We start from the raw sequence: 13,533 nt of genomic DNA, 5'->3' as shown, positions 1-13,533 counted from the left end.
GTCATTATTAAACCGTGCTAGTTGATGATAATCCTAGTCATTAGTAAACCGTGCTAGTTGATGATAATCCTAGTCATTATTAAACCGTGCTAGTTGATGATAATCCTAGTCATTATTAAACCGTGCTAGTTGATGATAATCCTAGTCATTATTAAACCGTGCTAGTTGATGATAATCCTAGTCATATTAGTAAACCGTGCTAGTTGATGATAATCCTAGTCATTATTAAACCGTGCTAGTTGATGATAATCCTAGTCATTAGTAAACCGTGCTAGTTGATGATAATCCTAGTCATTATTAAACCGTGCTAGTTGATGATAATCCTAGTCATTAGTAAACCGTGCTAGTTGATGATAATCCTAGTCATTAGTAAACCGTGCTAGTTGATGATAATCCTAGTCATTATTAAACCGTGCTAGTTGATGATAATCCTAGTCATTATTAAACCGTGCTAGTTGATGATAATCCTAGTCATTATTAAACCGTGCTAGTTGATGATAATCCTAGTCATTAGTAAACCGTGCTAGTTGATGATAATCCTAGTCATTAGTAAACCGTGCTAGTTGATGATAATCCTAGTCATTATTAAACTGTGCTAGTTGATGATAATCCTAGTCATTATTAAGCCGTGCTAGTTGATGATAATCCTAGTCATTAGTAAACCGTGCTAGTTGATGATAATCCTAGTCATTAGTAAACCGTGCTAGTTGATGATAATCCTAGTCATTAGTAAACCGTGCTAGTTGATGATAATCCTAGTCATATTAGTAAACCGTGCTAGTTGATGATAATCCTAGTCATTAGTAAACCGTGCTAGTTGATGATAATCCTAGTCATTATTAAACCGTGCTAGTTGATGATAATCCTAGTCATTAGTAAACCGTGCTAGTTGATGATAATCCTAGTCATTAGTAAACCGTGCTAGTTGATGATAATCCTAGTCATTAGTAAACCGTGCTAGTTGATGATAATCCTAGTCATTATTAAACCGTGCTAGTTGATGATAATCCTAGTCATTAGTAAACCGTGCTAGTTGATGATAATCCTAGTCATTAGTAAACCGTGCTAGTTGATGATAATCCTAGTCATTATTAAACTGTGCTAGTTGATGATAATCCTAGTCATTATTAAGGCGTGCTAGTTGATGATAATCCTAGTCATTAGTAAACCGTGCTAGTTGATGATAATCCTAGTCATATTAGTAAACCGTGCTAGTTGATGATAATCCTTGTCATTAGTAAACCTTGCTAGTTGATGATAATCCTAGTCATTAGTAAACCGTGCTAGTTGATGATAGTCCTAGTCATTAGTAAACCGTGCTAGTTGATGATAATCCTAGTCATTAGTAAACCGTGCTAGTTGATGATAATCCTAGTCATATTAGTAAACCGTGCTAGTTGATGATAATCCTAGTCATTAGTAAACCGTGCTAGTTGATGATAATCCTAGTCATTAGTAAACCGTGCTAGTTGATGATAATCCTAGTCATTATTAAACCGTGCTAGTTGATGATAATCCTAGTCATTAGTAAACCGTGCTAGTTGATGATAATCCTAGTCATTAGTAAACCGTGCTAGTTGATGATAATCCTAGTCATTAGTAAACCGTGCTAGTTGATGATAATCCTAGTCATTAGTAAACCGTGCTAGTTGATGATAATCCTAGTCATTATTAAACCGTGCTAGTTGATAATAGTCCTAGTCATTAGTAAACCGTGCTAGTTGATGATAATCCTAGTCATTAGTAAACCGTGCTAGTTGATGATAATCCTAGTCATTAGTAAACCGTGCTAGTTGATGATAATCCTAGTCATTAGTAAACCGTGCTAGTTGATGATAATCCTAGTCATTATTAAACTGTGCTAGTTGATGATAATCCTAGTCATTATTAAGCCGTGCTAGTTGATGATAATCCTAGTCATTATTAAGCCGTGCTAGTTGATGATAATCCTAGTCAATAGTAAACCGTGCTAGTTGATGATAATCCTAGTCATTAGTAAACCGTGCTAGTTGATGATAATCCTAGTCATTAGTAAACCGTGCTAGTCAATAGTAAACCGTGCTAGTTGATGATAATCCTAGTCATTAGTAAACCGTGCTAGTTGATGATAATCCTAGTCATTATTAAGCCGTGCTAGTTGATGATAATCCTAGTCATTTTAAACCGTGCTAGTTGATGATAGTCCTAGTCATTATTAAACCGTGCTAGTTGATGATAATCCTAGTCATTAGTAAACCGTGCTAGTTGATGATAATCCTAGTCATTAGTAAACCGTGCTAGTTGATAATCCTAGTCATTAGTAAACCGTGCTAGTTGATGATAATCCTAGTCATTAGTAAACCGTGCTAGTTGATGATAATCCTAGTCATTAGTAAACCATGCTAGTTGATGATAATCCTAGTCCTATTAGTAAACCGTGCTAGTTGATGATAATCCTAGTCATTAGTAAACCGTGCTAGTTGATGATAATCCTAGTCATATTAGTAAACCGTGCTAGTTGATGATAATCCTAGTCATATTAGTAAACCGTGCTAGTTGATGATAATCCTAGTGATATTAGTAAACCGTGCTAGTTGATGATAATCCTAGTCATTAGTAAACCGTGCTAGTTGATGATAATCCTAGTCATTAGTAAACCGTGCTAGTTGATGATAATCCTAGTCATTAGTAAACCGTGCTAGTTGATGATAATCCTAGTCATATTAGTAAACCGTGCTAGTTGATGATAATCCTAGTCATTAGTAAACCGTGTTAGTTGATGATAATCCTAGTCATTAGTAAACCGTGCTAGTTGATGATAATCCTAGTCATTAGTAAACCGTGCTAGTTGATGATAATCCTAGTCATTAGTAAACCGTGCTAGTTGATGATAATCCTAGTCATTAGTAAACCGTGCTAGTTGATGATAATCCTAGTCAATAGTAAACCGTGCTAGTTGATGATAATCCTAGTCAATAGTAAACCGTGCTAGTTGATGATAGTCCTAGTCATTAGTAAACCGTGCTAGTTGATGATAGTCCTAGTCATTAGTAAACCGTGCTAGTTGATGATAATCCTAGTCATATTAGTAAACCGTGCTAGTTGATGATAATCCTAGTCATATTAGTAAACCGTGCTAGTTGATGATAATCCTAGTCATTAGTAAACCGTGCTAGTTGATGATAATCCTAGTCATATTAGTAAACCGTGCTAGTTGATGATAATCCTAGTCATTAGTAAACCGTGCTAGTTGATGATAATCCTAGTCATTAGTAAACCGTGCTAGTTGATGATAATCCTAGTCATATTAGTAAACCGTGCTAGTTGATGATAATCCTAGTCATATTAGTAAACCGTGCTAGTTGATGATAATCCTAGTCATTAGTAAACCGTGTTAGTTGATGATAGTCCTAGTCATTATTAAACCGTGCTAGTTGATGATAATCCTAGTCATTAGTAAACCGTGCTAGTTGATGATAATCCTAGTCATTAGTAAACCGTGTTAGTTGATGATAGTCCTAGTCATTATTAAACCGTGCTAGTTGATGATAATCCTAGTCATTAGTAAACCGTGCTAGTTGATGATAGTCCTAGTCATATTAGTAAACCGTGCTAGTTGATGATAATCCTAGTCATTAGTAAACCGTGCTAGTTGATGATAATCCTAGTCATATTAGTAAACCGTGCTAGTTGATGATAATCCTAGTCATATTAGTAAACCGTGCTAGTTGATGATAATCCTAGTCCTATTAGTAAACCGTGCTAGTTGATGATAATCCTAGTCATATTAGTAAACCGTGCTAGTTGATGATAATCCTAGTCATATTAGTAAACCGTGCTAGTTGATGATAATCCTAGTCATATTAGTAAACCGTGCTAGTTGATGATAATCCTAGTCATATTAGTAAACCGTGCTAGTTGATGATAATCCTAGTCATATTAGTAAACCGTGCTAGTTGATAATAATCCTAGTCATTAGTAAACCGTGCTAGTTGATGATAATCCTAGTCATTAGTAAACCGTGCTAGTTGATGATAATCCTAGTCATTAGTAAACCGTGCTTGTTGATGATAATCCTAGTCATTAGTAAACCGTGCTAGTTGATGATAATCCTAGTCATTAGTAAACCGTGCTAGTTGATAATAATCCTAGTCATTAGTAAACCGTGCTTGTTGATGATAATCCTAGTCATTAGTAAACCGTGCTAGTTGATGATAATCCTAGTCATTAGTAAACCGTGCTAGTTGATAATAATCCTAGTCATTAGTTAACTGTGCTTGTTGATAATAATCCTAGTCATTAGTAAACCGTGCTTGTTGATGATAATCCTAGTCATTAGTAAACCGTGCTTGTTGATGATAATCCTAGTCATTAGTAAACCGTGCTAGTTGATGCATCTTTAGGTTTCTCCTCTTGTCTAAAAAATATTTTAATATGTCAGATGAAGCCACTAGTCTGTGCGGTGCGTTTTTGAAAATGTTTTTTCTGCTAATTGTATTTTAGAACATTCATACTTAATCAACAGCCGTGCTCATTGTTGAGCTGCTTATATGAAGAAAATACAACACTTTAAGCTAAACGGTCTGATCGGTTTCTCTCTAGTCTTTTACATTTTTCATATGTGTAGTGGTTATAGCAATTTTGGATCTGTCGTCCCACAACCGTCCCAGAGTCTGTTTTCAATTGTAGACATATTTTTTATGGGACATCCTTTATTTATTTAATTAAGATGTAAAGTATGTGGTTGTAGTGTTGCACTATTTTATAGCCTACCAAGGGTGGCCAACCATACTACAGGAGTCCAACCATACTACAGGAGTCCAACCATACTACAGGAGAGTCTTGTAAATGGGCAGTGTTTTTAGACAGGCTTGAATATGCAAAGAATCCAATGGGCAGTGTAGTCTACATTTTTGTTTGATTCTCTACCATATAAAAACTATAGCACGGCATTTTATTTTGTAAAGTGCTGTTACAGACCTTTTAGAATTTTTGGGGGTGACAAGTGACTGGAGATTCTGTCCCATTTGTCCAAAGCACAAATGTCAAAAAAGTTTGTTGCGCCCTGCTCACTCTCTCAGTTTGTTCCAGACGTCACAAGATGACCTTTTCTCTCTTACTCTCCTCCAGGCGCAATGCAGCGCCCCCTCCCCCAGCCAAGGTGGATTTAATCTCTCCTATGCCCAGCCCGGCCAAGCCCACCCCGCGCACCACGAGGAGGCTGGTGGAGGAGCACGATGCCCCAGCCTCCCGGATGAACCTCCGACGCAAACGAGTGCTGGAGGCAATCTTCCCCAAACCAGTCACCCGCAGGAAGAAACTATGATCGGATGCCAATTTAGCCCTGAACAAACTACAGCATCAACTTGGAATCTTACAGACTGTCAGAACTCATAGGGTGAATCTCCTCGTCTCCTTTCCTTCAACTGCCCTGAAAAATAGGATGGGGGGAAAGTAGTAAGGTGCCTGCTGGGTATTTGCTTTTCAGTACACTATAACACAGATGAAGAAAAGGAGACAGAGGAATCCATTCTAGAGATGCATCTGTGGACTGAACTCCTAACTTTATTCTGAGGAAACTATTTTATCCAGATTTTCTTTTAACGGTTACAGCCTGTTTTTTTTGTATTTATGACAGACAACCAGTGGAGAACATTTTTTTTAAATGAATTAAGCAAATTTAATTGGATATTGATCAAATAATTTTCTATAAATTATTGTTATGTTTACAGGGTGGAAGACTGGGGGACTTGAACACCAAAAAAAGTGTTTTTTATTTCTGGAGAATTCTTACATTTCTATAAATTGATGCGTATGTAAATAGTCTCTTTTGCCATGTTATGAATAAAGTTGAATACTTGTGAATGATCTGTGCAAAATTTTAGTGTTTTGAAAATGTTTGGCTCATAATCACGATGCCAATATCAGCCTTAAGACAATTATTTAACAGTTAATTGCTGTTTTTCGAGTGATTTAATTTGCAATTATTTGGATTATTTTGGCTTTTTTTCCTGTACAGTATCACTAACATGTATATAACCTACACAGTAAATCCACTGGGGCTGATGAGGCTTGTTTTAAGGTCATTTATTTGACCAGCATAACATGCCGATGAATGTAGAATGTCTTATTTTCCATGACTGCTCTTTGACAATACGGTAAAGCTGAAGTATTTCATTGAGACTGTGTGGAGTTCTTGTCTCTGTCCAATGTTCTGCTCTTACCAGTAAGCAATAAGAAGCAAGTACTAACACTTAATCCTGATTGGCTAGCAACCTTGATTGTGTACATTTTAGTAGTGGGGCACGAGTATTTGAATTGTCCCATTTTGACTTTTAACCAATTTAAGGTCAGGGTCAGATTGAGCTAGATAAGACATTTGAAATAGGACAATCGTGGGCCCAAAATGGCAGTATAAGACGGATGGGGACTGAGGGTTCAGGGAGGTATTAGTATTGGCTCATATGACAAAAGTCAACTGTGTGTATCAGTAATCTAACTTTTATAAAGGTTTGTGTGTTTAGTGTTAGGTTCTAATTCTCTGAGTAAAACACTCAACGGACACTATAAACACTAACCAACTAACCACTAAGTTTAATTCTTCCAGAGTGTCAATACAGCTGCATTAGACAAAGACATTTTCACACTGCTGGTATTTAACCCTTCCTCATTGGATGAGTCTCCTACACATCTGTACAAACATCATTCTTTACTGCTTGGCAGGACACTAGTGATATGGTCCATCAACTTTCATTTCTCCCATAAGGTGACCTCTACCCCCTCCCCTCCCCCATCACTAATCCATGGCTTCCTGCCACGTAATCACTTCCCTGCACGCAACACATTCCAAGCTTTGTTGCACACACTATATACCTTCCTCCTATAACCGTTAACTTCTAAACCTCAGCACTCCATCAGTGACATGAAGAGGTATATTTCATATTCTCCGAACCCAACACTAGCCTTCCTCTGTAAATGACTGTGCCTGTCAGTAGCCTTCCTGAAATACCAACTTTCTTTGATTAAAAGGTGTTGTGTGTGTCTATAATTCATACAGGGAGATGCAAATTGAAAGTGATCAGGTTACTTAGCTACTCCCCTCGGCTGCATCTCAATAGTCTAGAATGGTCTTCACGTGTTTTCTCCATCTGCACTATCTGGAAATAAATGCTTGGTGAAAGCAACATGGATGATGACTGTGTGCACAGGAGCAACAGATCAATAGACACCCCGCCCAGGACCCACGCTGAGAAGACCTACAGCCACTTACACCTCCCCCAAGTCAACCATGCCCACACCCCATTTAGGCCCCCTCAGATCAGACCTTTGCCCCTCCTGCCCACCCCATGTACCCTACCCCCGCAAAGAGGGCCTCAACATGGCAGTCAGATATACGCCCAGGTCGTGAGTGTGCAAACAGACCCAACCCCCACTCTTACACTAGCCCAAGTCAATGGCATGTACCAGATGCTCAGTAGGCTCTGCTCACACTTACTGGCCTGAGGCCAAACCACATGACCAACAACATTGGACACTTTATGGAACACAAAAGCCTTCACTATCTCATCCTGGAATATCCAAGGCCTGAGGTCATCTACCTTTGGCCTAAAGAGCAGGAACATGGACTTCATCAAAGAAATCGGAAATACAGACATTGTCATCCTACAAGAAACCTGGTATAGAGGAGACAGACCCACTGGTTGCCCTCTAGGTTACAGAGAGCTGGTAGTCCCATCCACCAAACTACCAGGTGTGAAACAGGGAAGGGACCCAGGGGGTATGCTAATTTGGTATAGAGCACACCTTACTCACTCCATTAAATTAATCAAAACAGGAACATTTAGGCTAGAAATTCAAAAGAAAATGATCTAAACAGAAAAATGTCATCCTGTGTGCTACCTATATACCCCCACTAGAATCTCCATACTAATGAAGACAGCTACTCCATCCTGGAGGGGGAAAATCAATCATTTCCAGGCCCAGGGACATGTACTAGTCTGTGGCGACCTAAATGCCAGAACCGGACAAGAACCTGACACCCTCAGCACACGGGGATAAACACCTGCCTGGAGGTGACAGCATTCCCTCCCGCATAGGCACAACTACGACAATATAACCAATAAAAACGGGTCACAACTCCTGCAGCTCTGTCGCCCGCTGGGTATGTACATAGTCAATGGCAGGCTTCAAGGGGACTCCTACGGTAGGTACACCTATAGCTCATCTCTTGGCAGTAGTACTGTTGACTACTTTAACACTGACCTCAACCCAGAGTCTCTCAGTGCGTTCACAGTCAGCCCACTGACACCCCTATCAGACCACAGCAAAATCACAGTCTACTTGAACAGAGCAACACTCAATCATGAGGAATCAAAGCCAAAGGAACTGAGTAATATTAAGAAATGCTATAGATGGAAAGTAGTGTGGAAACCTACCAAAAAACAATTAGGCAACAACAGATTCAATCCCTTTTAGACAACTTCCTGGATAAAACGTTTCACTGTAATAGTGAAGGTGTAAACTTGGCTGTAGAAAATCTTAACAGTATATTTGACCTCTCAGCTTCCCTATCAAATCTAAAAAATCTCAAATAGAAAACTGAAGAAAATGAACAACAATATCAAATGGTTTGATGAAGAATGCAAAAATCTAAGAAATAAATTGAGAAACACCTGTGCTAATCAGTTATGGAGCATGCTCCGAACACCTGTGCTAATCAGTTATAGAGCATGCTCCGAACACCTGTGCTAATCAGTTATGGAGCATGCTCCGAACACCTGTGCTAATCAGTTATAGAGCATGCTCCGAACATCTGTGCTAATCAGTTATGGAGCATGCTCCGAACACCTGTGCTAATCAGTTATAGAGCATGCTCCGAACACCTGTGCTAATCAGTTATAGAACATGCTCCGAACACCTGTGCTAATCAGTTATAGAGCATGCTCCGAACACCTGTGCTAATCAGTTATAGAGCATGCTCCGAACACCTGTGCTAATCAGTTATAGAGCATGCTCCGAACACCTGTGCTAATCAGTTATAGAGCATGTTCCGAACACTTGTGTGTAACAGAAGATGGCCGCCAGAAACGTGTTGTCACTGAAAAATACTGTCGGCTGCAACTCAGTTAAAACTGTGTACCATAAGTGTATATTTTGCATTTGTGAAATTATTTTTGATGTGATATGAAAGTAAAAGGCTTTAGGTTTCTATAACCGCATGTAATCATTTCACATTTAGACATAGTATTTGGCTGTTTTGGCTGCCAGAGCCAGTCTACCTCTGAAAGTCAAATGAAAGGTCCTTGGACGTCAAGGAGTAATGGTATGCTTGCACTAGCCACTGTGTAACTCAAATGAACTGATAGCTAACTAGCTAGCTAACTTTACTTGGAGAACTCTTGCCCAATAAAGAACCTGAGTTATGGGTGGGGTCCTTGACATGGCATCAATGGTTCTTCAGAATACTAACAGGTTCCTGAATTGTATGGAAGCCTCCAGATGTGTCCCTTTCATAGCACACACAGCAAATTGGCCAGTGTAAACTAGTGTTGATTTTTCAGTGTAAGATTTCTAGTGTTGATTCAATAGTTAAATTAACACCATAAAAGTTCAATTAACATTGTGTTGTAAAATAACCCCAATGTTGGTGATAAAAACCAGAGTTGAACCAAAACCATGCCCATCATTATTATATTTCCCACCATGCTCTATTGCAGGTTTATTTTTAGAATTGTTTGTGTCAATATCTATGTTTGTGCATGCACATTGATTGATTGATTGATTCATGTTAAGCTACTTAAATATAAATGTTTCTCAACTATTCCAATCTGTTACTGGGACTTATTGCACCTGTTACTGAAATGGTTGTTTCAGTTTAGATGTTGACGGTAGTCTACTATCTTCCCAACCCTGGCAGTCATTCTGAATGCAGGTTGCAGGTGAATAAAAATGCAGAAAATTCCAATAGGAATTACACATTAACTATGAGTTTCAGACCACTGTATTAGGGAAATACAGTACCAGTCATACAGTTTGGACACACCTACTCATTCAAGGGATATTCTTTATGGAATCATGTAGTAACCAAAATAGTGTTAAACAAATCAACATATATTTTATATTTGAGATTCTCTCAACCAGCTTCAACTGGAATGCTTTTCCAACAGTCTTGAAGGAGTTCCCACATATGCTGAGCACTTGTTGGCTGCTTTTACTTCACTCCGCGGTCCATTCATCCAAAACATCTCAATTGGTTTGAGTTTGGGTGAATGTCGAGGCCAGGTCATCTGATACAGCACTCCATCACTCTCCTCCTTGGTCAAATAGCCCTTACAAAGCCTGGAGGCATATTGGGTCATTGTCCTGTTGAAAAACAAATGATAGTCCCACTAAGCCCAAAGCAAATGGGATGGGGTATCGCTGCAGAATGCTGTGGTAGCCATGCTGGTTAAGTGTACCTTGAATCCTAAATAAATGTCAAGACTTCCGCCAAGGTCGGTCCCTGTCCTTGTTTGGGCGGCGTTCGGTGGTCGACGTCACCGGTCTTCTAGCCATCGTTGATCCATCTTTCATTTTCCATTGGTTTTGTCTTTATTTTATACACACTTGGTTTTCATTATCCAATGACATGTTCATGTGTTTAACCCTCTGTTTCCCCATGTTTGTTGTGCGTGATTATTTCTATGTTCAGTTCGGTTCATGATGGCTGGTTTTTCGACGGGTGCTGTGTTCACCCGTGCGTAATATTCACTGTTGGTTATTGGTCAAGTGTATTTCTTTACCTTGTGCCTTTATTTTTTTAGTTAAGTACGTTGCTCACTCATTTTGCTCTCCTGCGCATTGACTTCATGCACCAGCTACACTCACCTTCTGACAGAATCACGCACCCAACCATATGGAGTCAGCCGGAGCAGACCCCGGATTAGGGGTCGAGGAGCTCGTCCCAGCAGCATGTGGCCAAATGACAACATCTTGGCATCGCCATGGATCGTGTCCTGCAGGATCTGGACTGCTGGGAGAAAAGAGGAGTTCCTCCAGTGCCTCCACCATCACCACCAAGGACACCACTACTTCACCCCTCCTTCACCCGGTCCCAGTGGGATTCAGCTCGATCTTCCGAAGGAGTATGATGGGACGGCTGCGGGATGTCAGGGGTTCTTACTTCAGCTGGAGCTCTACCTAGCAGCCGTCCACCCGGAGAGCGTGTCCGTCTTCGTCTCCTGTCTCTCAGAGAAAGCCCTGGAGTGGACCAATGCTGTATGGGAGGAAGGAGAAGAGGTGTTGGACCAATTCAAAGATTTCACTGTTTCGCAGTTTTCGACCACTCGCCTGAGGGTAGAGCGGCGGGTGAATGGCTCGTCCAACTTAGGCAGGGGACGAGGAGAGCACAGGAGTTCTCTCTCGTCTTTCGGACCCTGGCCGCCAGCGTGGATGGAATGACAGGGCCCTGATCGATCACTACCATTGTAGTTTGAGCGAGGACGTCCGTCGGGAGTTGGCCTGCTGGGACACCACTCTCACCTTTGACCAGCTGGTGGACCTGTATATCCGGTTGGATAACCTACTGGCTACCTGCGGTCGTCCAGATCGGGGTCTGTAGATTCCATCCCCCAGCACCACAGCTCCTACGTCCATGGAGCTGGGAGGTGCTGCACATAGGGCGACCGGAGGAGCGGCCGGCCATGCACCATCTGTGGCCGCAGAGGGCACACTGCCGGTCGGTGCTGGAGAGGTTCCTCTGGGAGTCGAGGCAGCAGACAGAGGACACTCGTGTCACCCCAGGTGAGTCGGCACCAGGCTCACCCAGAGCACTCTGCACACATGTTTGTGTAGTTTGGGTATTCCTGAGTTTTCCCCACATTCCCAGCATAAGGCGCTCGTGGATTCAGGTGCAGATGGGAACTTTATTGACAGATCATTTGCCCATAGTTTAGGGATCCCTATTGTTCCAGTGGATATGCCCTTCCCAGTTCACACCCTACATAGTTGACCATTGGGATCGGGGCTAATTAGGGAGGCCACCGCTCCACTGGGCATGGTGACAATTTTCCTGCATTTCCCATGGTGCTGGTTCGCCTGTCATGACCCCACTATTTCGTGGCAATGGAGGGCTCTCACGGGGTGGTCACGAGAGTGCTCGGGGAGGTGTTTAGAGGTTTCCGCCGGTGCGACTACGGTGGAAAGTCCAGACTAGGTCTCCACCATGCGCATCCCCTCTGAATATGCCGATTTGGCTCTCGCCTTCTGTAAGAAGACGACTCAATTACCACCCCTTCGACGGGGGATTGTGCGATAAATCTCCTGGTAGACGCAGCACTTCCCAGAAGTCATGTGTATCCCTTGTCACAAGAGGAGACGGCGGCTATGGAAACATATTTCTCAGAATCCCTGGAGCAGGGGTACATTTGGCCCTCCACTTCACCTGCCTCCTCGAGTTTCAACACAGACACAGCAGCCATGGCAAGTTCTTGAAACAGGTTGATATCAGCTGCATCCCTGAACTTCCAAATCTCACTGCAGAAGCCCAGTGTGTTTTTTGTCTCATTCCATTTACTAAGATGGATGTCACGCCATTGCTGGACCATCTTGTCTATCTCTGCAGAGGAGTAGCCAAGGAGCTTGGCTATTTTTTCTATTTCTCCAGGGCTCTTATTGTGCTTTAGTTTCCTCCACATTGAAAACTGACATGTACTGCAATGCTTCGATGTTGTCCGGCAGTCTCACCCTCAACTCATTAGTGAGGGACTTGGTGAAGGCTACACACCGCTTTCGGACATTGTTTTCATCCTCGGGCGCAAGGTGGAGCTCAGCTGCCTTTGACTCAAAAAGGTAACCAAGGTACGGTTGGGGACTGAGGTATCCATCTATTGGCCCTTTGAGTACATCAACATTTGCCATTAGATTCAGGACCCTGCTGCTCACAGACTTGATCAGGCTAACCAAACTGTCAAGTAGCTTAAGAGGAGCTCTCCCTCAAAAGCCTTGATGGCCAACTGTACCTCACCCAGCACTGACTTTAAAAAAGTCAGATACAACATGTTTTGAGGATCACTGTACCAGGAGTATAAAACCTCAGCCATGTAGCAGTGTTCACTGGACTTGGTGACTGTGAAATGCAGCCTAAGTTCCTCCCACGGGTCCAAAATGCTGCACGTGTGGCACACACCTTGGTTATCTGTAAAGGTTTCTCCCCACAGTTGATGGTCTCATATATGGCCTTGTAGGCCTCCCTGTGCTTTGGAGACACTGAAAACTAGTTATAAGTCTCTCGTACCAAGTACTCCACACTACGGGGGATGGCGTCATTGGAAGCATGACTTACAGCAAGCTGCAGAGAGTGGCACACACAGCGAATAAGAACCAGATATTTGAGGCCATGTTCCTCCTTCAGCACTTTATGGACCCCATTGTTAATCCCCGTCATAAGAGGCATTGTCAGTCCCTATCCCCAGGAGTTTCTCTTTTTTAAGACAACACTTCTCGAGGAAAGCCACAACAGCACGGGCTATAGATTTAGCATCTCCTCCCTCCAACTCAACAAGCCTCAGAAATGTT

General features: G+C 41.6%; 1 protein-coding gene across 1 annotated transcript in view; it reads left to right on the top strand.

The window, feature by feature from the left end:
* The window catches only part of LOC115146511 (protein ELYS), a 74,975-nt gene extending 68,815 nt beyond the window's left edge, over nucleotides 1-6,160 (top strand). Inside the window, exon 36 of the mRNA XM_065004295.1 lies at nucleotides 5,110-6,160. Within this exon, the coding sequence (XP_064860367.1) occupies nucleotides 5,110-5,305 (196 nt within the window). The 3' untranslated portion in view covers nucleotides 5,306-6,160. The remainder of the gene's footprint in view (nucleotides 1-5,109) is intronic.
* The last annotated feature ends 7,373 nt before the right edge of the window (nucleotides 6,161-13,533 follow it).

The sequence above is a fragment of the Oncorhynchus nerka genome, linkage group LG18 (genome assembly GCF_034236695.1).
Source record: "Oncorhynchus nerka isolate Pitt River linkage group LG18, Oner_Uvic_2.0, whole genome shotgun sequence".
NCBI classification, from domain to species: Eukaryota; Metazoa; Chordata; class Actinopteri; order Salmoniformes; family Salmonidae; genus Oncorhynchus; species Oncorhynchus nerka.
The sequence above is the reverse complement of the archived record's forward strand: the minus strand, read 5'-3'. Positions and strand labels throughout refer to the sequence as shown.